The 24,261-nt window shown below is 34.9% G+C and overlaps 1 protein-coding gene across 10 annotated transcripts in view; it reads left to right on the top strand.

Moving 5' to 3' along the window:
• WAC (WW domain containing adaptor with coiled-coil) overlaps positions 1–22,914 on the top strand; it is an 85,274-nt gene extending 62,360 nt beyond the window's left edge. For 8 of the 10 annotated variants that reach the window (XM_035713373.2, XM_035713367.2, XM_049100324.1 and 5 more), the window contains 7 exons: positions 8,335–8,580; positions 10,075–10,197; positions 11,312–11,460; positions 14,589–14,707; positions 16,179–16,365; positions 17,347–17,474; positions 19,766–22,914. In XM_035713373.2, the coding sequence (XP_035569266.1) occupies positions 8,335–8,580; positions 10,075–10,197; positions 11,312–11,460; positions 14,589–14,707; positions 16,179–16,365; positions 17,347–17,474; positions 19,766–19,835 (1,022 nt within the window). In that variant the 3' untranslated portion in view covers positions 19,836–22,914. Of the gene's footprint in view, positions 1–8,334; positions 8,581–10,074; positions 10,198–11,311; positions 11,461–14,588; positions 14,708–15,305; positions 15,504–16,178; positions 16,366–17,346; positions 17,475–19,765 lie in introns of those variants that run through there. The other 2 variants (XM_049100310.1, XM_049100327.1) reach the window with 2 other exon arrangements.
• The last annotated feature ends 1,347 nt before the right edge of the window (positions 22,915–24,261 follow it).

Raw genomic sequence — 24,261 nt, 5'->3', positions numbered from 1 at the left:
GCTCTATCTGGGGGTGTCCATGGTAAGATGCTGTGTTAAATAATAGCAAGATCTTTGTCATTATGACCCACTGCTCTATCCCTAGTTCTGGAAAAAATAATAGACCATCAATACTTGTAGATGGATAAGTAACAGAGAATGGTAATGGTGTGTGTGTTAAGGGCTTGGAAAGCACTTACAGTAGTTCATGGTTTAAGAAATGTATTTGGAGAAAAAGAAGAGTATTATAATTGTTGTAAACCTAAAGATTTAGATCTGTTTAATGCCAGTGTGCCTTTTGAGAAGAAGCAACTAAATTAATTAATTTAAAGGATAAATTCAAAGTCTGTGCTTGCTTGAGAGACAGAGTGTGGAAAATCTGAAGCTCTGGTTTTGTAGGAAACAATCCTGGTGTTAGGTAGGGTGAAACAAGGTCAGGCATCTTCTTTTAGATCTGTATTTGTTGTTAGGATAACATTTGAACATCTCTTGGCATATTACTTTATTGGACAACCATATAACAGAGTGATAGAGACAATGATATACTTAAACACCTAAAACTTGGTTTTTATCAGTTGGTATCCCATTAACCATTCCTCATATATATATATGTATATATATATATTATTTATTTATTATACAGCGCAAGAGAGAGAATATGAACTGGGGGACTAACGGGGAGAGGGAGAAAGAATCTCTAGCAGACTTCCTACAGAGCATAGTGCAGAGCCTGACAAGGAGCTTGAGCCAAAACCAGGAGTTGGAAACTGGAACCTGGATGAGAAGTCATCCAGGAGCCTCTTCAGTCGCCCATAGACTGTTCTAAATTGTATCTAACTCTACCCTTTCTTCCAGATTCATGAAATGACAAAATAGGCAGGAAACCATTGCTTTGGCCAAATAACTGCCAGAGTGAGAGGAGTTTAATGACCTTAATTAATAAGTTTCTTACTTAGTAATTTTAGAGTTATGATTTATTAGCATAAACAAACTTGAAAAGTAAGGCAAAATAACCAAAGAAGCAGACCTATTCATTGAGTAATGCTAATCTGCTGAGGGCTAGTTTGCATCTAAATCCTTAATGTGGTTACTTAATTCCGCACTCAATCTAACGGGAGGGGGGATTAGTCATTAATGTGAGGTGTGAGTCACTTGGAATAAACTTTGCTTTTGTGTCTTGATGGTATGTAGACTGAGTGAAATTTAAATGAACCTGAAGATTTCAGTATGCATTAAGGCAGTACTAGCCTTTTATAAGCTAGTGTAGTAGGTCATTAACTAACTTGAGTGGGCCATGTTCAGCCCTCACTCCTTTGCTTTACTTTAAAATAATTTTTAGGATTACTAAACTCTTCATGAAAATTAGGAAAACTGGTTACAGATGTGTTAGTGACTCAAATTTTTTTAAGATTTTAAAAAATTTATTTGACGGAGTAAAAGAGCACAAGCAGGGGAGAAACACCCCACCAAGCAGGGAGCCTGATGCAGGGATGCAGGGCTGGATCCCAGGGCTCTGGGATCATGACCTAAGCCAAAGGCAGGCATTCAACTAACTGAGCCATGCAGGCCCCCCATGATTCAAATTTTGTTGAATAACTGAATACGTTAGTAGAAGAATTTAGTCTGTATTAGTCTATAACTTTAAAATTATGCTAGTTAATCTAAGATGGCACTTTTAACAATGGGACAGGGGGAATAGCTGTGATGAAAGAATATACTATTTATAATTTGAGGGGTGGGGAAGGGCTTTTTAAATCAAGATCCAGTATGCCTTTGCCTTTTAAAAAAAAATGTTGATAAATTTAAACACAAGACATATCTCAAATTGGTAGAAAATACTTGCAACACGTATAGCAATATGTTAAGGATTCATTAAGAATACGTCAAAACAGTAGGAAAAAAGACAATCTAATAGAAAAAATAAGCAGTAGATATGAACAAGCAGTTATAGAAGAGGAAATTAAAATTGCCAGCCTTGGCTTACAGCTATAAAAGTTAACTCAAAATGGATCAAATACCTAAAGTTAGGAGCTGAAACTATAAAAACTCTAAGAAGGAAACGGGTGAAAATTTGTGTGACGTTGGATTTGGTAGTGATTTCTTAGATGTGACACAAAAAGCACAGGCAACGAAGGAAAAAGATAAAACGGACTTCATCAGTATTAAAAGCTTTTGTGCATCAGAGGGCACTCTAGAGTCAAAAGGCAACCCATACAGTAGGAGGAAATAAATTGTAAATCCTATATCCAGTAAAGGATTAATATCTAGAATATATGAAATCCTATAACTGAGCAATTAAATGAAACAAGCTAGCTCAAAAATGGGCAAAGGACTTGAATAGACGTGTTCTCCAAGGCCAGCCAGTAAGCACATAAGGCATTCAGCATCAGGGAAAGCAATCAAAACTACAGTAAAAAAAACATTTCACACCCATAGGATGATTATTATGAAAACAAACAGCAATGAAAATAAATGTTTTTGAGGATGTGGGAAAAATTAGACCTCTTTTTTTTATTTTTATTTTTTTAAGACCTCTTGTACATTGCTTCTAGGAATGAAAAATGATGCAGCTCCTGTGGAATACAGTTTAGCAGTTCCTCAAAAAATGAAACCTAGAATTACCATAGGATCAAACCATTCTGTGCTTGGATATATAACCAGAAGAATTGAAAGCCAGGGAATCAAACCGGTGGTTATACACTGATATTTGTACCATTGTTATTTAAAATAGCCAAAAGATGGAAATGGTTCAGGTGTCCATCAGCTGTTACAGGTTTTAAAAAATATATATTAGCTAGACATACAGCCTTAAAAAGGAAGGAAATTCTGACGCATGCTGCTGTGACATAGATGAAATTGAAGACCTTATGCTGAAAGGAGGTAGTATAGTGGCTACTAAGGAGTGGGATGATGAGCCCTTGTTTAATTGGTGACAGAATTTCGTTTGGAGAGATGAAAAGGTTTTGGAGATGGATAGTGCTATGTGATGTTTGCACAACAGTTTGTAAATACTTAATGGCCCTGAGTTGTAAACCTAGAAAGTAGTTAAAGTAGTAAGTTTTATGTTATATATATTTTAGCAGGCTAAAAAATTTCAAGAGAAAGATTATCAGTGCATATTGGAAATTAAGATTAAAATAAGATTTTTCACCTTTAAGATTAGTGACAGTTAACAGCTGGATGTGGGGAAGCACAATTGGTGGGAATGTGTATGTCGGTTATTAGAGGAATCCCTTTAATAAAATCTGTTAAAAGTTTCAATACGGGGATGCTTGGGTGGCTCATGGTTGGGCACCTGCTTCGGCTCAGATCGTGACCCCGGGATCTGGGATCAAGTCCCACATCAGGCTCCCTGCGAGGAGCCTGCTTCTCCCTCTGCCTGTGTCTCTGCCTCTCTTTCTGTGTCTCTCATGAATAAATTTCAGAGTATGTTTATCCTTTACATGTATAGCATAAAGATTTCCTCAGTTGAATAAAAAAGCAAGGTGCAAAAATATATCTTAACATATTTTACATCACCATATTTCTGTACGTTTGTAAAATGCATAGAAAAGGTTCTGGGTGGATATGTGATTTAACATATTCATGAATTATCAAATTAAAAATAAGTGAAAATCACAGATTATATACCAGGTTACTGCCACCTAGGTACCTTATTATTACATTTTTTCCTACTACTTTTGAATACTTTGTTTCCTTTGTAACTTCCCCATGTTGTAATCTTCAGTGTAACACCATTACTACAAAACAGAACAAAACAAACTGCCCTTCTTGCAACAGTAGTTTGAGCTTTGTTCACATGTTCCCCTGAATATTATTACAGCAACTCTCCAAGCATCAGAGGAAATTAATGATTAGAAATGTAGTATGGTACCTTTTACCCTTTTTAAGTGCAGTGTCTTTAGATCTTATTGTAGATCTAGAAGGAATTATTTGGCGTGCCAGAAAAATGTAGGTCAAAAATAGATTTTGACTTTGGTTTATGCTCTTGGATATTTTGGATGGGGGCCTAGATTTAGAAGAGGTGAATATTAACTTTAAACCATAAAAGAATTAGGGTATAGTAACAGATTTTTAGGTGACTCTGAAGTTTAGTCTTTAGTAGATTATGCCCCCTACTGGTAAGCATTGGAAATGTAAGTGAATAATTCATACAAGTATAAGGGGAAAGAAAAATTTTGTCAAAGCATATATACCAAAAATGAGAGGATAAAATTTTAAAGTTTATAGTAAAGAGTTGGTTAGAGATCTGTAAGTCTTAGAAATAATCAGAAGGGAAAGTGACTTAGTTTAAGTTTAAAATAGGTGTGTAAGAGATTGAAAAAAATGCTCAAAGGAACCTAGATTTGCTTGGGGAGAGTTTACATTTAAGGAATGAGACTGGAGGATGATATTCTTTAAAAGTGGAAGAGCCTATAGAAATGGCTTTGTAATGCAAAAACTGTTCTTTTACCTACATTTACTTCTTGGTCTTTATTTTGAAAGACCCAAGTTTTTATTTGTTTAGTTTGATAAAAATATATATTTGATGACATTACTGTTTATTCCAAATAGTTCCATTTCCTCTCTGTGTTTTTTAAAAGAAAGGTTGAGTATTTTATAGGGTTATTTAAAATAAGCTTAAATAAGTTAAATTTATCTCTAAGACTACATATAGTTCCTTACTTTTATGAAAGTAGCATAAAGCTGTAATTGTCAGTTATTTAGGATGGAGATCTTAGACTTTCCTCCGTATTATCATAAATTCTATACTTAGAGATTAGAGGGAGAATGCATGTACGTGGACCTGGGCCTTTACTGCAGGATCAGGTACCCATTCAACAAGTACATGTTGATGCCATCTTGGTGTCATGTCCTCTCGTACCAGGGCTATAGAGATAAATACAACAAAATCCCCCTACTGAAGTTGTTAAAGTTCTGCAAGAAAGGAAAGACAATAAACTATATAATAGAAGATACTGGGTAACGTTAATAGATCTCTTTTAGGGCATTCAAAACACAGGAGAGGTACCCAACCAATACCTTTCTTTAGTAATATTTTAAGACTACCTTACAGAGTAGCATTTTATATTTATATTATTAATTTTTTTTTTAAATTTTTATTTATTTATGATAGTCACAGAGAGAGAGAGAGAGAGGCAGAGACACAGGCAGAGGGAGAAGCAGGCTCCATGCACCGGGAGCCTGATGTGGGATTCGATCCTGGGTCTCCAGGATCGCACCCTGGGCCAAAGGCAGGCGCCAAACCGCTGCGCCACCCAGGGATCCCATATTTATATTATTAAACTCAGTACATTGTTCTCAGTTATATATATAGATTGAGGAAAGTAATATGTAAAATGTTTAACATGTAACATGTTTTGGAAGGGCATTTGTATGGATGTGTCTTTATAGGGAGACAAGGTGAGTGGAGCTATTATTAAAATAGTGTGGAAATACTTATATATGTGAAGAGTCTAAAAAACCAAAACCAAGTGTATAGATACAGAGCACACAGCTTGGTGGTTGCTGGGACGAAATAAGTGAAGGAAGTCAGAAGATACAAACTTCCAGTTATAAAGCAATGGGGACATAATGTGCATAATAATACTGTTGCATATTTTCAACTAAGTCTTGAAAGTTCTCATAGCAAGAAAAATAATTTTGTAACTGTTTGGAGATCATTTTGCAGTATATATAGATAAGAATGTTGAACACCTGACACTACTAGAATGTTGTATGTCTGTTATACCTCAATGGAAAAAATAGGAGACCTACCTGGGAAAAATGATTTAGCTTTTCTGTCTTGCATCTTATCCTTAATTCCACTCACTCCTGTACCTTTGTGCTATGCTGCTTTGTTTTGGTTTTGTTTCCTTTGGTTTTTAAGGTGAAAAGCAACCTTGAAAGCTCTAACCTGTTTTTTCAGAATCAACTAGGGTGTCAGAATCACCTATAGAATTCTTACAACTTCAACATATGCCTGGGCCTCCCCAGGTTCATTAGAGTGGAGCCCAGGTATCTGTTTTGTTTTGTTTTTAGCTTTATAGATAATTCTGATAAGCTTTCTGCTGAAAACTGATACTCAAACCTTTTAATAGAAAAATTCTGGCCTTTAAAGATGTTGCCTGTTCAAGGGTCTCCTAGATATTAAGCAGGATCACCTGGTTTCCATACTACTCTTCAGTGATCTTCTTTGACAGAACTTCAAAAGAAATTTATCTTAGAGTAAACAAACTTACTAAAACTAAGAGTTAAGGATATTTAGTTTTTGTTACTTTATTTCTTTATGGTAATATGTATAGTTTTCTTTTCTGGGGTGTTTCCTTTTTTGGATTAAAGGGCAGCACTCAAGAGTTTTTTAAGCTGTGCTTATTTTAAAAATGTGTGGATAGATTGAGCAGCATCAGAATACGTTAAAAAACAGAAGAAAGCCACAATAAAAGTAACAAAAGAGTAAGGATCATTTCAGAGGTATGTAAGCACTAATTTGATGGTTCATGCAGAAAGTAAAAATGCAGAACTTGTTTTCATTTTAAACATTAATCAGGAATGCCCCTAAGCTGACCCTTAAGGAGTATGATCTGGAGAAAACTGTCATCATAAATGTAAGAACTGACAGGTTTACTAGTAATTCCCAGCTTCTGTGGGGACATGAAGATTAATAAATGTTTAGTTCTTAGAATTGGAAATGAGGATTTGCAGTTACTAGGTAGCAGTGTAATATTCAGATGCAGTATTCCTGCAACTTTTATACATCATATAATAGTCTTAATTTGGGAGATATATATATATATATATATATATATATATATATACACACACACACACACACAAACTTGAAAATCTTCAAGAAATAGGTGTGTATGGAAAATTAAAGATTTTTAGCAAATCTTCATATTTAGGCCAGTATTGTAAGCATATGCATGAACATCTTGATTAGTTGTTTTAATATTTTTATCCAGAGGTCCTCTGTTCCTCTTTTTTCTTTCTTTAAAGTTATTATATTAGTAATATTCCATGGTATGAAAGTACAGTGTTCATCTTTCTGTTGGTGAACATTTAGTTTGTTTCTAGTTTTGTGCTAAAATAGAAACAAGCATTGTATTATTATAAAAATTGTAAAGCCATTCCAGTTTCTTCTGGGAAATGTCTTTATTTCATCTTTTGTTCATTTTTCTTTCGTGTAGTTTGTCTTTTCTGATTATAGGAGTTCCTTAGAATACTTATCTGTGCTTTGAATGTAATTGGTTTGCTTTTTGTAGTTTTCTGCGTCTAGATGTCAAAGATACCTTCTTGTTTTCATCTTCTAGTTCTAAAGACACATAACAGAAGTTTAATCGACCTTATATTGGTTTTCTTTCAATTGTGAGTTTTTATACTGGCAAGACACATTTCACTAGCTGTGTTCTTTTTTTTTTCATGAACTTCATGGCCGTACTAGCCCTTACCTTTTTCAAATAAGTTAATAGAATCAACTTCTCAAATACTGCCAAAAATGCTTTTGGAGTTTTGATTGCGATTGCATTGACTCTATATATGTAATTTGCAATTATAGCTTTCAGATAATGACCATTTTCCGTGCATGTTTTATTTATTTATTTATTTTTGGTTTATTTAAAATACTGAATATATGTATTGTGGATGGGTTGCTATTAAAAAAGCATCATTTCTAGTGCTAATAAGTTTTAAATGTGACAAATAGATATATTTATAGAAGGAAAGTATGTAATCTGGAAACTCAATTGTTAAGTATGAAAGTTCAAAGTTGGAGTTTCATTCTTCTGATCTGTAGCCTATATTGGAGGTGCTCGCCATGGTGTTAAATCCTGATTTGTTTTCTGGTCATTGTCATGTTTTGGAGGGCTCTTACTGTGGTCATAAACATTTTCACCTTAAATTAAGTCCAGGAGAATTGTATTGTACCTTTATCTTAATAGAAGCTTATTTGAACGTGTAGTTAATACATAACTGTGTTTGAAACAGCATTACCAGTAAACAGAACATGAGACTTTTAGAATCAGACATGAATATAGCAGAATCACTGCTTTACCAAGTTTTGTGATTTCAAGCAAGTTACATAATCTTTCTTGTTTAGTTTTCTCACCTGTGAAATTGGGATATAAAAATACTTAACCCTATTATTCTAAGTAGGTAGATCTTTACTGAGCCCCCTCCCTGTGTCACCTTGGGAAGATGGAATGAAATTACTTGAGTTGGGTGTTTGGCACATGAAAGTTGCTCTTTCGATGTTGGTTCTAGTTTTCTCCAAGTAGTTTTTTTTGGTGTTTGGCACATGAAAGTTGCTCTTTCGATGTTGGTTCTAGCTTTCTCCAAGTAGTTTTTTTTCAGCCTTGTTATCTCCTTTTTACTTAGAGTCTGCACCAGGAGACAAATCTGTATCACATTCTTGCACAACTCCTTCCACATCCTCTGCCTCTGGACTGAATCCCACATCTGCACCTCCAACATCTGCGTCAGCAATCCCTGTTTCTCCTGTTCCACAGTCACCGATACCTCCATTACTTCAGGACCCCAACCTTCTCAGACAGCTGCTTCCTGCTTTGCAAGCCACGCTGCAACTTAATAATTCTAATGTGGACATATCCAAAATAAATGAAGGTAAATTGGTAACAGTTTTATTATTATTATTTGCTTCGTGTCGTTAGTAAATTCCCCAATTTAGGAGTGGTCTTTTGTTTCATTTTGAAATTCACATTTGAGCGTCATTCTTTGAAATTCATATCATAACCTCATGGTTGTTGAAAACCTTTGGTATTGTAATTAAGTTAGTAGTACTTGGATTTTTCCTGTATATTTTTCTTTTTTTTTTTTTCTCTGTATATTTTTCAAGACTTGCTGTGTACGGTATTTACCGGAGATAAAGCTATTCTGTCTGCTTAATGTGTATAATAAATGTCTTTTTTTTTTTTTAATTAAAGAGCATTTCTAAAAACTGATATAAAAACACTTAAATTCTAGCATATTGTTAATTCCAACTTTGCTTTTCAGTATGCTATTTAGCTAGCAACATCAAAGAAGTCTGAATAAAAGTGGATATAGTTTTAATTGACAAGCTATTCAAATTCAAACAGTCTTAAGAGCATTTTAAAATTTTCTGTTTAGAATAGTCCATTTCAGTATGTGTACATTGTTACATAATATATTTAACAGTAGTGCTAAATGGTTAAGTTCTTCCTTTATCTTAAAAATGGAGCTATTTCACGCTAGTTGGTCAATAATTTTGTTCTTACTGTACTTTCTTGCATTTTGATTTTATTCTCTTAAGATAACTGTGCCATTCTATTTGATAGGTACATGTTTTACTAGGGAAAGTAGGACTTTATGCAGTTTGAAGAGATGATAGCATAAGAAAATGTCAATAATAAAGGATCTTGTGCTTTGAAAATAAATGATGTTCCTAAATTACCTAGCTTCTTTTATTTAATGTCTGTTCTTTAAAAGATTGTTGGAGTGGGTATTAATGTAGGGTTTTATTTTATTTTATTTTTAAAGATTTTATTTATTTATTCATGAGAGGCACAGAGAGAAAGAGAGGCAAAGACACAGGCAGATGGAGAAGCAGGCTCCATGCAGGGAGCCTGACATGGGACTCGATCCCGGGTCTCCAGGATCATGCCCTGGGCTGAAGGCAGGCACTAAACCGCTGAGCCACCTGGGCTGCCCTAATGTAGGGTTTTAATGGTCACCTTGTTTAGTAAAGCATTCACATGAAATAACTACCCTTTATCTTTTTAATTTCAGGTAACCTACAAAAGCCCTTTAGCTATTGATGAATAGATTTCTGGTATAATCAGAATTTCCAGGGAACACTCTTTACTGTTTTTAAAAAGTCTCCGGAGTTTCTTAAATTGAACACAAATTTTAATGCAAAGGAAAACTACTGTTTTCCTTTACAAAAAAAACCATTAAATTTCTTCTACCTCTGATCATTTCCTATCTCTGGACCCATTTTATTACCATCTTACAGATTTTTATTTTGAGAGTTCTAGTTTGAAACACTGCAGTTTCTTTGGGGTTTTTTTAGTTTTCAAGTTGTTACTAATACCATACTGTGCCACTATGTTTTTATTTTAATTTAAGATATGTGTTTAGTTCTTACAGCAGCTGTGACACAAGCCTCATTGCAGTCTATAATTCATAAGTTTCTTACTGCTGGACCATCTGCTTTCAACATAACTTCTTTGATTTCTCAAGCTGCTCAGCTCTCTACACAAGGTATTCATTTTCTTAGGTATTGTGAGAATTGTATATTAATTTGGAGCAGGGGGTTCATGGTAAAACTTTTTGGTTTCTGAAGAGACTAGCTATAACAATTTGATGTTTGTTTTACAGGATCCTGTAATTTGTTTTTAATTTTATTTATTTATTTATTTATTTATTTGAGAGAATGTACATGAGGGCGGGGAGAAACAGACTTTCTGCTGAGCAGGGAGCCTAATGTGGGGCTCAATCCTGGGACCCTGAGACCATGACCTGAGCAGAAGGCAGATGCCCAACCTATTGAGCCACTCAAACACCCCTGATGTTTGATGATTTTTTTTTCTAACACTAGTATATACAGTATTTTTTTTTTCCAGATGAGGCAAACATTGACATTTATCTTGCAGTATTGCCATTAAATCTGTAATACATATTTAATTCAGACTTTAAGTTGTCAATGTACTCTAAAGCTGAGTGTAAACTGATAGGTCCTCAATTTTTATGAAACATTGAATATATTTTAAGTGTTGGTTTGGTTCACATTTGATGTTTAATGATTTTTGACTGACCACAGGATACAGAAATGCTCAAGTCCTGTCTTAAATTACCTATTTCTCTTCTCCATGAAACCTCCAATGGAAAGAGGCATATATAGGAACAAAGAAGAAATGAATTGGTCACTTTGACTTGTCCCCCTGCCCCAATTCTGAAAACTAATAAACTGAGCAGAAACACTTATTCTGAAATTGAAATATAATAGTGCAAAGACTTAACTCTCTGGTTATCCTCATGAGGCAGGAGATAAAGGGGTATAACCAGGCCTAAATATAGAATAAGAAAGAACAAATAAGAATGGTGAGGATGCCTTCCATGTGAGAATAGTTCAGGCTTACCTTCTTGCTTCAGCCTGAAAAAACAGGTTGGAGGAGGCATACATTGGATGTGCTTCTCTAATTCACAGCTCGTTTTTAGTCCGTGACTCCAGTGAGTATTTCAGATTCTGACTTTAAACAGTTAAGTGTTCTGTCTGGTGTTCAGGGGGCATGTAGAGGGATGGAAAGACCTCTACATATATATTACGGAAGTTTTGGTTTATTTGGAATTAATTAATTGCTTTACTTTTTCACAGCTCAGCCATCTAATCAGTCTCCAATGTCTTTAACTTCTGATGCATCATCCCCAAGATCGTATGTGTCTCCAAGAATAAGCACACCTCAGACTAACACAGTCCCTATCAAACCTTTGATTAGTACTCCTCCTGTTTCATCACAGCCAAAGGTATGTTGCTTTTGAGGGAAATTTGGAAAAGAAAGCACGAAAGCACTCACTTCTGGAAAAACAAGTTTAATGTTTTAGACTCTCTATTGTAGGAAAAGCCCTCTTTGAGAACGTGTAGTAGTGGTGGAGTGAATGATGGGTCAGCTTAGATGCAGGTTAGTCTCAGTAAATTGAGGACTCTAGAGGGAGTTGCATCTATGCTACTTTTAAACATTTTTTTAATTAAAAATTATATTTATTTATTTACAGAGAGGGTATGGGGGGGGAGGGCAGAGGGAGAAGCAGACCCCTTGCTGAGCCGGGAGCTCACTGGCGGCTTGATCCTAGTACCGGGAAGTCAGACACATAACTGACTGAGCCACCTAGGCACCCCCATCATATGTGTTACTTTTATACGCTGATTGTTTTCTCTTACTGGCTGAGATTTGTGACCTGGAGGAAGAGTGGGATAAAGAAGGATAAAATAATTGTCTTAATATTTGTAGAGTTTTTTAACTTTTTAAAAGATATAACCTGTTTTCCAGTGGCTTTCCTCCCATACTTTTATTTTAGAAATGAATCCATTTCTGTGCTAAGAGCTTAATAGTATTATATTTAACTTCACATCATGAGAATCAACTACTATTTGCTTCATTTAATAGATAAGAGAATTAAGCCTTCAGTTAAATCCAGTTTTTGTGGTGGAATCAGAATTTAAGGCCTAGGTCTTTCTGAACACAGAATCCATTTTACTAAGCTTATACTACCTGTGTTTCTCCAAGCAAAAGTTTGCATGAATGGCTCCTCAGAGACGTTAGAAAATTGCTGGTCTCTTCTTACTGGAATATAAACCAGACCTTAACAACACTGCCTTCAGATTTTATACTATATCATTTGAGTCTTGCCCAAATTTTTTTTTTTTTTAAGATTTTATTTATTCGTGAGAGACACAGAGAAAGGCAGAAACACAGGCAGAGGGACAAGCAGGCTCCATGCAGGGAGCCCGATGTGGGACTTGATCCCAGTACTCTGGGATCACACTCTAGGTGGAAGGCAGACGCTTACCTGCTGAGCTACCCAGGTATCCCTTACCCAAAATTTCTTAAGCAAATCTTAGTCATACTCATTCTTTGCTTTGTAGTCCTATTACCAGCAAAACATTAAAAGATTTGGAAGTTGGTATATGCACAAATTGCAGTTTTTTTTCTTAATGGTAAATTTAAGAAATTCTTTTTAGTTAAAAAGTAGGCTATTTCAATCCTTTATGCTGAAGATTTTTTTTTTTTAAGAAGGAACTTTTTTTTTAAGAATTTATTTATTTATTCATGAGAGACACAGAGAGAGAGAGAGGCAGGCAGAGAGAGAAGCAGGATCCATGTAGGGAGCCCGACGTGGGACTCGATCCTGGGACTCCAGAACCAGGCCCTGGGCCAAAGGCAGGTGCCAAACCGCAGAGCCACCCAGGAATCCCCTGAAGATTTTTTTTTTTTTTAAGATTTTATTTTTTTTTTTTTATTTTTTTTTTATTTTTTTTTTTTATTTTTTATTTATTTATGATAGTCACACAGAGAGAGAGGCAGAGACATAGGCAGAGGGAGAAGCAGGCTCCACGCACCAGGAGCCCAACGTGGGATTCGATCCCGGGTCTCCAGGATCACGCCCTGGGCCAAAGGCAGGCGCTAAACCACTGCGCCACCCAGGGATCCCTAAGATTTTATTTTTAAGCAATCTCTACGCTTATTGTGGGGCTCGAACTCACAACCCTGAGATCCAAGAGTCGAATGCTCTACCTACTAAGCCAACCAGGGGTCTTGCCAAAATTTTATATTGAAATAAAGTTAAGGCTTAAAGCTTTAGGCTTTTTCACAGAAGCCTAAAAATAAAAACGTATTGAAAGATAACTTGAAATTGATGCTAGGACAGCTTTTAGGTCTTCCTTAGCTTATCCCTTCCCTATTTAAGTCATTTATTTAAACTCATTTTAGGGTCAGTCTGGATTGATACATTTAACTCAAAATTTAAAAAGAAATTAGTCTATTCTGCAATTTCATACTGTTTGCACTTTGTGAGAGAAGGAAAAAATTGTTTCAACAAAGGAGATCTTCTTAGAGCTTAAAACTCATCAGGGTGTAGTATCTTAGGAGTACAATAAATAATGACTAAAAGTGATTGTAAAGTTTTACAATCAGTTATAAGATTAGCATTTCAAATCCCTTATGTATATGGGCATCAAATTTTTTTTTAAGTGGGAATTCAGTATTAAGTAGACCTTATAAAAATGCTTATAAAAATGATTTTTATGTAGCCAGGCTATCCAGATTTGTTTGGGGGAATATTAAAAAAAAAAAAAGGAAGAAAGAAGAAAAAAACAAAACTATTATTGGAGGATGTGACTTAATCACAAATGGCTGTCTGCCTTCGTGCCTTAATTCGGGGCTTGTGTTTAAAAGTACTTGTTTTCTTTTTCTGTGGCATGTAAGTATGTGTAGTGTACATATCCTCACTGACAATCATGGTCCTCTTGTTCCACCTCTGTAGGGTAACATGTCTTTGAAGACCACTCCAGTGTTGACTCATTCACTGGTAGACCAATCTATACGCTCTGCATATGTGGTTTAAATTTGAGCAGCTGTATTTGTATGATATAGTAACATTAATTTTTACTGATATAAAAATAACTGAATCAGAGGAGCTATCTTAGTGTATTAGAAAGAAAACTGGGCTCAACATTAGAGAACTAGTTTGTGTTCTTCTGCTTTACAAAAAGTAATCTTAAAGTCTTCTGGGCCATTTTATGAAGAAATTCTATGTTAGTCTCAAAATGAACGTGGCTCTTCTAACTGTGAACTTTGGGAACTTAATCTAACTGCAATTCTTGAAGTCTCTAGATTTTTCAGAGTTTAAGACTATCCAACTAGATTTGGAGGGGTGTATGGATTTGGGGACCTGGATGACCATGATTTACACAATTAAATATGTCTATATCACTAATAATTATGAAACAATTAGGGGACAGCTCATGTTATCTTAAAAATTACTAAAGAATAGAAATAAGAGACTTCACATTGATAGTACTTTTGGTTTTATGTACTTTCCATGGTATTTATGCATATAATAGAAGCCTGTCTCACCAGATTTTGACATTTCAGGTTAGTACTCCAGTAGTTAAGCAAGGACCGGTTTCACAATCGGCCACACAGCAGCCTGTAACTGCTGACAAACAGCAAGGTCATGAACCTGTCTCTCCTCGAAGTCTTCAGCGCTCAAAGTAAGTTCATGTGTGTTGAAATATTTTTTCATTAATGTTGCATGCTGCATTGTTTGAATATTATAAAAATATATGTATAATAGAACTTGATCTTGTAAGAATCCATGGTTAGCCTAAGTTTTATGTATTAGAAGATTTACAAAGTCAAATCTTACTCCAAGTAGGTTGTTGTCTCTAGTAATGAAGCCAGCTTATTTTTTGAAGAAAGTCATTCTTCAGATTTTACTTAATAGAATATGATAGGAGTAACAATATGTCATACTTGTACAAAGAGGGCACCTGATTTTATAATACTTGTTGGAAATGACATCATTTTTTAACCTCCTCATAGCAGTTTTAGATATGAGTGTATTGCTGAATCCAAAAATGGGAAATACTATTTCTCAACTGGTATGTGTCAGGTTTTCCTAAGAGCTTCAATTTTGACCCCTGTGTGGAGTGCTTGTCAGATAGGGCTGTATTGTGTTACATGTTTCTTTGTTAATTAACAAATACAACTTTAAATGATTTTCATTTGATTGATTTTCCTATTTTGATTTCTTGCTATGAGGTAGCAAAATAATTCAACTGTTGTTTTTATTGTTGTTTTCTAAACAAGCATTTCAGAACTTTTACATCCAAATGAGAGTTGTTCCCTTCAAAATAATCACCTTGGGAAGCTGTCTACTTACTCCAGCAATGTTGCCATTGCTCAGAACATTTTTGGGAAATACTTCTTTTAAATTGTCTTTAGAGGCTGCAGTATTATTTTAAATATCCTCAGTGATGAAAACTCTTCATCCTTTGGGAGATTTAGTTTTTGGAAATAACTGAAATTCATTCAGAGCCAAGTCTGGTGAAGCAGGTAGGAAATCAACTTGGGTGATTAAAGTTTTGGTTTTTACCACCATATCCCCAAACCCTAGCCAAACCATACAGTTTTAAAAGAAGATAACTTATCTCAGAGTGTCATTTTGGGTCTTATTTTGCCACTAAACTCATTTGTTGCTGTCCAATAAAATGCCTGTATTTTGCTTCACATTATCTACCCTCTGATTCAGTATTTTGTTCTGACACTAAACAAAGGCAATAGATTTTTTTCCCCCTCTTTATCTACATGTACTTAAGATGCAATACTCAGTTGTGCCTTATATCTACAACTGTTAAAATATGACCATTTCTTAGTTACATTCTGAATAGTGTTTCTGGTATACAAAATCACAGGTTCTGCTGTCAAATTTGAAGAGCACTATTAGTTTAAATTTAACTGACATTAGTGTTCTTAGAAGGGCCCTTTTTCCTCCCAAAAGTGTGTTTAAGGAGTACATGATATATAACTACACTTTGGATTTTAAATTCTATGTATTTGATGTTAAAATAACAGATTTTTCTTAGGAATTTGGATATCTTTAATTTAATAGAAGATATTGACAATTTTTAGGTATCTCCTTTTTAAAATATACTATACATTCAATTCTTTTTTCTCTTCCAGTAGCCAGAGAAGTCCATCGCCTGGTCCAAATCATACTTCTAGTAGTAATGCATCAAACGCAACAGTTGTACCACAGAATTCATCTGCCCGACCTACATGTTCATTAACACCTACGCTAGCAGCACACTTCAATGAAAATCTCATAAAACATGTTCAAGGATGGCCTGCAGATCATGCAGAGAAGCAAGTATGTTACATGATTCATAGCAGATGTTTTACCTTTGGATGAATGACAAAATATAATTTCTTCTAGAAAATCTAATCTAGATCACTGAATTTAAGCTACATTTAAAGTAATGTCTAATTAGTTTGTCTATAGTCAGTGCATTAAATTAAATATTTGGTAAGCACTTATTTTAGGGCATTTATGAGATAACTTTTTATGGTTTCACATAAAATATTTTAATATACTCAGCATTTAGCACTGTGCTGAGTGCTTTATTTTCTCCACTTCTCAAAACTGTTAAGCAGTGCAGATGAGTTCTCCCATTTTACCATTGAAGACCCTTAAGACCAAATAAATTATATACCAAAGTCACCCAGTTAGAATAGTTATGAGGCTTAAAGCCAGGATGCTTCTCAGCCAGCTGCTCTGATAGTTTTAGAACTTGTTCATACTATTACTCTTCTATCTCTCCACTAGACTAGCAAGTAGAAGTTAGAAAACAGTTTTGCTTTGGAATGAGGGACCTTTGGACATTCCAATTAACTGCCATTGGCTTCTCCCTTTTAGCAGCTTACTGACTGTCTGAAATTTTCTCTAAGTTCACAGAGGTAATATTGCATATCTTATGACATCAGAATACAGTGAAGTCCCTTTTAACATTGTTACACCTGAACTTTACTCTGGCTGACTCAGCATCTTATTAACCACGAATCATGAGCTCTTCTATCCTTAGTGCTATGCAATACTAAAATTGGAAATACTATATCCTCCAGAAGTTGAAGGGGGAAATCTTGGAAAAATACCTTTTTTCCACCATTAGACAGTTTTTTAAAGAAAATCCTTTTTCTCCCTTAGATTCACTATCATTTTTGTGGATTTAAAGGCGGATTATTCTGTAATCTTGGTACAAAGTTGTCAGAAATTTAATGTTTTGGGGTTTTTGTTTTTTTTTTTTTGTACGTGATTGTGGCATGTATGTGATCTTTATTTCTTTAATTATAGGCATCAAGATTGCGAGAAGAAGCCCATAATATGGGAAGTGTTCACATGTCAGAAATTTGTACTGAATTAAAAAATTTAAGATCTTTAGTCCGAGTATGTGAAATTCAAGCAACTTTGCGAGAGCAAAGGTAAGTTTTTCACTGACAAAGTTTTTGTCTTAGTATATCTTAAATCAGACTGAAGAATATAAATCAAATTTCATTTCTGAAATTTAAAGTTCTCTTTGATAGAACGTGTTCCATAACACTGTAACTGCATTTTTAAAAAACGATTGATTTAAGAGAGAGAGTGAGTGAGGTGGGTGGGGGGGAGCAGAGGCAGAGAATCTTTAAGCAGACTCCCTACTAAATGTGGAGCCTGATAACACGTCTTGATCTCTAGACCCATAATAAGATCATGACCTGAGCCAAAACAAAGAGTTGAACTCTCAACCAACTGAGCCACCCAGGTGCCCCACACTATGATTACACTTTGTAATTTAATAATAATCCTGGTGAATGGTAATGGCATCTAGATTTTAGTTCTCTAACTCACAGTAGATGCTTCATTAGACTTTTGTCTTCTAACTCTGTAAAGTACAATAGTATTTAAATAGTGAAATGTTATAACACTGTTAACATATAATGTTAACTAAATGTTAACAACAACTGTTAACACAGTTGACAGCAACTAATTATAAAGGGTCTCCTCTTCAATTGAGGGTAGTATTTGGTTGCTGGCCATACTTGTTTCAGTTGAAATTTCAAATCACTGTTAACATTGTCTTTGGATCTTTCCAAGATCCCTTGGAAATTTAATTGTCTAGCAAGTATATCTGTTTCAGGTGTTTTCACTTAAACTCTTCTTGTCTCTCAGTTTTTAATCTAGTATCCTACTCAAGCAAGGATATCTACATCCAAGTAAATAGGACAGATATTTTTTACATGTGTCTTATAAAATCAAGGACAAATTTTTAAGGGCCTCTCACATCCTATCTTTATAAGTCACTGGGTCACAAGTAGAGTTAGTCTTAACATGAATCTACAAATATTTAGTAAATACCAAGTTGGCATTTATAGTAAAAATTGAAAACTGTTTTTGTCTAATCCTTTATTAAATTCTCTGGAGTTGTATTTTGAATATCAACTGGGATTTGTTTATGATTGCTCTGAAAGGACTTCAAACATACATAAAACTTGACTACATTTTGGCTTAATAAGACAGGTGATTTGACTTTTAGGAAATTATTTGCTGCCCCAACTATTGACAACAGTATACACTGATTACCAAGCTATAAATACTATATAATTATGCCTATTTCACTGGTACAGGCAGTAAATATCATACTCCATAGAAAAGAAGGGTCAGAAGTTCATGGAAGGTTTATGAAGTTCATGGAAACCTAGTTAGCCGTGGAGTTTATTTTATTTTTTGTTTTAAATATGCTTGTTAATTGGAATTTGACTCAGCTTTCTTTATGAGCCTATGTTTATATTGAGAATCTGTTCTTCAAAATGATTAGCCTCTTGCACCTAGTTTATTCTAGGCTTATTCTGTTGTGGCCTAGAAAACATATTTGGCTCAGGTTGTGATCCCGTGGTACTGGGATCAAGTCCCACATCAGGCTCCCTGCAGGGAACCTACTTCTCCCTCTGCCTATGTCTCTGCTTCTGTATGTCTCATGAATAAAGAAATAAAATAAAATATGTGTCTCATATTTAATATGTGCTGCCTTTTGTGTGTATCTGTGGTGATACAGTAAATGACATTTTTAAAAATCAGTCTTTATAGTCAAATTAATTGAGAAATTGTTAGAAAACCAGGAGACATTCTAACTTTTGTCATCCTAGTGTTTCATGCATTCACTGGTCATTTTGTCTTAACTCTAGACTAACACATTTATTTATTTTTAAATATTTATTTATTTGAGATGGGGAGGGGCAGAGGGAGAGAGAATTTAGAGCAGACTCCCTGCTGAGCACAGAGCCTGCCATGGGGTTTGATCTCAGGACCGGACCTTAAGATCATGACCTGAGCCAAAAGCAAGAGTTGGGACACCCAACTGACTCAGCCACTCAGGTGCCCCTAGACCAATCCATTTTTAATTTCTTAGTTTTAATTGTAGTTATTCATTTTATCTTTTTTTTAACATTTTTAAAAGATTTTTTATTTATTTAAAAAAAATTATTTATTCATGAGAGAGAGCAGCAGAGACAAAGGCAGAGGGAGAAGCAGACTCCATGCAGGGAGCCTGACGTGGGACTCGATCCCGGTCTCCAGGATCAGGCCCTGGGCTGAAGGCAGAGTTAAACTGCTGAGCCACCCGGGCTGCCCTCATTTTATCTTTTAAAGATATTTTTGTAGTTAAAGTTTTGTTTGGTTTTTCTGTTTCATTTACATGAACCACACAAGTTCTAATGCCCTTTCTTTTCCCCCCCAGGATACTATTTTTGAGACAACAAATTAAGGAACTTGAAAAGCTAAAAAATCAGAATTCCTTCATGGTGTGAAGATGTGAATAATTGCACATGGTTTTGCGTACAGGAACTGTAAATCTTATTGCCCAATCTTAACATTTTTGAGCTGCATTTAAGTAGACTTTGGACCGTTAAGCTGGGCAAAGGAAATGACAAGGGGAACGGGGTCTGTGAGAGTCAATTCAGGGGAAAGATACAAGATTGATTTGTAAAACCCTTGAAATGTAGATTTCTTGTAGATGTATTCTTCACCTTGTAAATATGTTTTGTAGAGTGAAGCCATGGGAAGCCATGTGTAACAGAGCTTAGACATCCAAAACTAATCGATGCTGAGGTGGCTAAATACCTAGCCTTTTACATGTAAACCTGTCTGCAAAATTAGCTTTTTTAAAAAAAAAAATTTTGGGGGGTTAATTTATCATTCAGAAATCTTGCATTTTCAAAAATTCAGTGCAAGCGCCAGGCGATCTGTGTCTAAAGGATACGATTTTGAACCATACGGGCAGTGTACAAAATACCATGAAACAACTGTTTCCACACTTGCACCTGATCAAGAGCAGTGCTTCTCCATTTGTTTTGCAGAGAAATGTTTTTCGTTTCCCGTGTGTTCCATTTCCTCTGAAATCCTTGATCTGATTTTATCCATTTTTTTTAAGGCTCCTCTTTTTCTCCTTTCTTAAGGCACTGTTGCTATGGCACTTTTCTATAACCTTTTCATTCCTGTGTACAGTAGCTTAAAATTGCAGTGATTGAGCATAACCCACTTGTTTGTATAAATTATTGAAATCCATTTGCACCCTGTAAGAATGGACTTAAAAGTACTGCTGGGCATGTGTGCTGAAAGTACATTGATTGCTCAAATAGAAGGAAATGGCCCAATGAACATGGTTGTGGGAGGGGAAAGAGGAAACAAAGCTAGTCAGATGTGAATTGTATCTGTTGTAATAAACATGTTAAAACAAACAAAAAATTGTTATTTTTCTTTTCCTTCGGTCAATGCATATTAGAATTTGAACTACCTGGGGATTCTTTATCAGAACTATTCTTGTTGAATATTTATACTTAATTGAAATAATTCCTTAAGGGAGGTTTTGTTTAAAGCATATTAACAGGAAATTGTGTATAAGATATTTAATGAAATATGACATTCAACAAGAATGATTAAGTCACTTCCCAAGTGGTTGTCATTTGTTATAAACCCTGGTTTAACCTGTCTTGCTATTAGGACATTTCATTTTGAAGGATGTTTGTGTTGTAGCTAACTGTTCAAGTCTGGTGCTGACTGCTGTTCTTAGCCATCACAAAACGCTAAATTTGTGTAATTGGAGCTTCCTTCTGTTATCTGGAAATGGTGGGAAAGCTCAGCTTTGTATATTGTTTCCTAAAGTATATTAAAATAAAAAAAGAAACTATTGCTACTATAAAATTACTTTGGCTTTTTTTTTCTTTTCTAAAATATTGGTCACATGGCCTTATTAACATGACACTGCCAGTATGATATCAAATCACAAGGGTTTCTTTATGCAGGAAATTTAATCTTAATTTCAAAATCTTACCCGATTTAGAGACTTCTTTGCTGTTGAGGCAGATGTATTTATGTGCTTTCAGAACTGCCAGCACCAAGGGCTTATTTTGTGATGTTAGACATTAATGTTCTTGCATTTTTGGATGTGAAAATTCCAAAATTGCTCTTGTGCTTTAAGCATATATAAAGTGTAGACGATAATGCTCAGACCTTTCAATAAACTTTAAAAAGTAAACTGTAAGTGATAGTATGAATGAGATTTTCTAAAATACAAAAAATGTTCCAGTGTAATTGAGAGGAATTAAAAATCTTAGACTGGAAACTGTTTTTTGTTTTTTGTTTTTTTTAATTGTAACTTGAGCATACTTATAAAATGTAAGAAAGGACAAATGTCAAATTATATCATCATGAAATGTTCATACCTGTAAGATTGTTAACATTTACTGGGCTTGATTAGTGCATGTAAATGAAACTCCAAAGAGCAATGTTAAGCTAGAACTCTCACTGGTGGAGTCCTGTATCTTTCCTGGAAAGAAGTGAGCAATTTGTGATGTAGTAGGCAAATGTTTCCTGATCAGATGGCAACATGACTTGTGATTTAAGGTAAATTTGAGTTTTATTTGCTAATAGTCTATTGGCCTATGTCACCTTATTCCTTTGCTTTAAAAAATGTTTATGTCCCTAAATGCTCACATATATATATAGGAGAAGATGCCTAATATGAAATTTCTTGGTGAATTTTTAAAATTAAAATTTTTATGGAAATATTTTTACAATATTTGATTCACTTATTCTGTAGTAAATTATTTTAAGTATTGCACTTTAACACATTTCATCCAGCTACTAACCTTGATAACTAGGGAATGCTTATTAAAATAGGCATATCATCTAAGAATATTCTTTATATAGTTGGCCTGTTGCCATGGCTTTGGACATGTATCTCATTTTGATTCTCACCTTGGTTCACATGATATGGAAATAGAAATACAAAGAGCCCCCAGGAAACCTCAGGGTTTTTAAGAGAACATTAGGAGTCTTATATTCAAACCTTAAAAACTGATACCTGTAATAAAATGTATTTTTTTTAAGGTGGGTCTGTTAGAAAGTCTGTCCTCTTAAGAACCAGCTTTCCTACCCTTTTTTGGTTTTCTGTTTAATTAGTTTGACTAACTTAATTTCAAAACTTGGACAAGAACAGATTTTAAGCACACGGAAAACTCCATGATTCAACGCTTCTAATAGCCCAGATGAATGGTTTTATCTTAGTTTTATATTTCACACCTATAAAACCTTGGAAAGGAGGTGCTTAAAACTTTGCAAAGATGAATTGTTACCCCATTTCAAACAATCTATTGTTTAAACATAACTAGCTGTAAGGGATTATTTCAAAGGGAGGGGTGTCATAAAATAATTTACTCTGCAAACCAGAACTATTGTAGTTCAGAATTTAAAGCTACTGTATTTAGATAAGGGGTTTGAATATACGTACGGATTTCTTTTCAATACCTGTAAATATGGCTATATTCTTGTATTTGTACTGGAGTGTACAAAATGACACTTAAAGTAATAAATATGTTTTGACTATATTGTGCAGTTATTTCAGAACAGTCTTTGGAAGTCTTAGAATGCATAATTTGCATTTGAGTAAAAAAATACCAAATTACAGCTAAAATTAGTGTTTCAGTAGTTTCCATTCAATTTCTTTGCACTATTTCAATGAAAATTTTGGCTTAAAGATCTTTTAAGATCTGTAGATTCTCCTGCCTCTGAATTTTGGGAGTGCCCTCAAGTGCAGTCTGCCTAGGTGATCTCATCCAGGCCCTTGGCTATTAGAATCCTACTCTTAGGTCCGTTTCATCCAAATTGTCTTCAGTATTGAGTTCTTTCTTGAGCTCTGAACAGCAGTCAGATACTTAACATGGGAAGTTCTCTTAAAAAAAAAAAAAAAGTGCTTCAGACTTTCTCTGGCTGTGTCCCCATTTTCAGTAATTGATAAGTGTCATTCCCCATTGCTTGAGACCTAAACAAGAGGCATCCTTTCTCTAACACCCTGTATGTAATCCATTATCAAGAACCAGAAACTCTGCAAAATGTATTTTGGATCTGCGAGCTCACTATCTCCGTGTTTACTACTCTATTCCAATCCACAATCCTCTGTGAACCAGACCACTGCCACAACCTCCTACCTAACCTTTGTCTTTGCTTCAGTCACCACCACTACACATACCCGGTCCTTTGATACCAGAGTGAAATCAAAAGCATGTCATTCTGTTCATAATCTTAAACTCCTGTGATTTCACATAACAAAATCAAGAGCTCTTACTGTGGTTTGTGTTCAAGCCCATGAATACTGTATCACAATCTTGTCCACTAGTTCTCCATCACCTCAGGGTTTTTGTATTTTCTGTCTGGAAAGCTCTGGTTTTGTAGACTTGGGCAGCTAGCTGCCCAGTCTTCTCAAAGAAACCTGTTCCTTCTAAAAGAAGACCATCACTGTTCTTCACTCTTTTTCTTCAATAGAACAGTGTCTGATACATAGTAAGTACAGCCGAAATGTGTTGAATGAATTAAGAAAAAGGCTATGAAAACAACTTTCGATTTGTGAAGGTTGCTGATTTTAAGTTTTGATTTTTGGTCCTTTCACCGTGGGAGAAAGGAAAGAAACAGCAACTAATTTTTTGGTTTGGGGTTTATTTTTTTAAGAAATGACTGCAATTTACTAAAGTTAACCAAAACCTAACTACAAACCTAATATTTATTGTTCCCATTATAAAATACGGTCTCTCTAAGCAATTTAATCAACTGTGAATCGATAATAGAGTGCCCTCAAGATAGGATGCTTTGAGGACAGCCCAGGTGGCTCAGCGGTTTAGCGCCACCTTCAGCCCCGGGCGTGATCCTGGAGACCTGGAATCAAGTCCCATGTCAGGCTCC

Source organism: Canis lupus, chromosome 2, assembly GCF_003254725.2.
Source record: "Canis lupus dingo isolate Sandy chromosome 2, ASM325472v2, whole genome shotgun sequence".
In the NCBI taxonomy this organism is placed as follows: Eukaryota; Metazoa; Chordata; class Mammalia; order Carnivora; family Canidae; genus Canis; species Canis lupus.
This window is presented reverse-complemented; position numbering and strand designations above follow the sequence as displayed.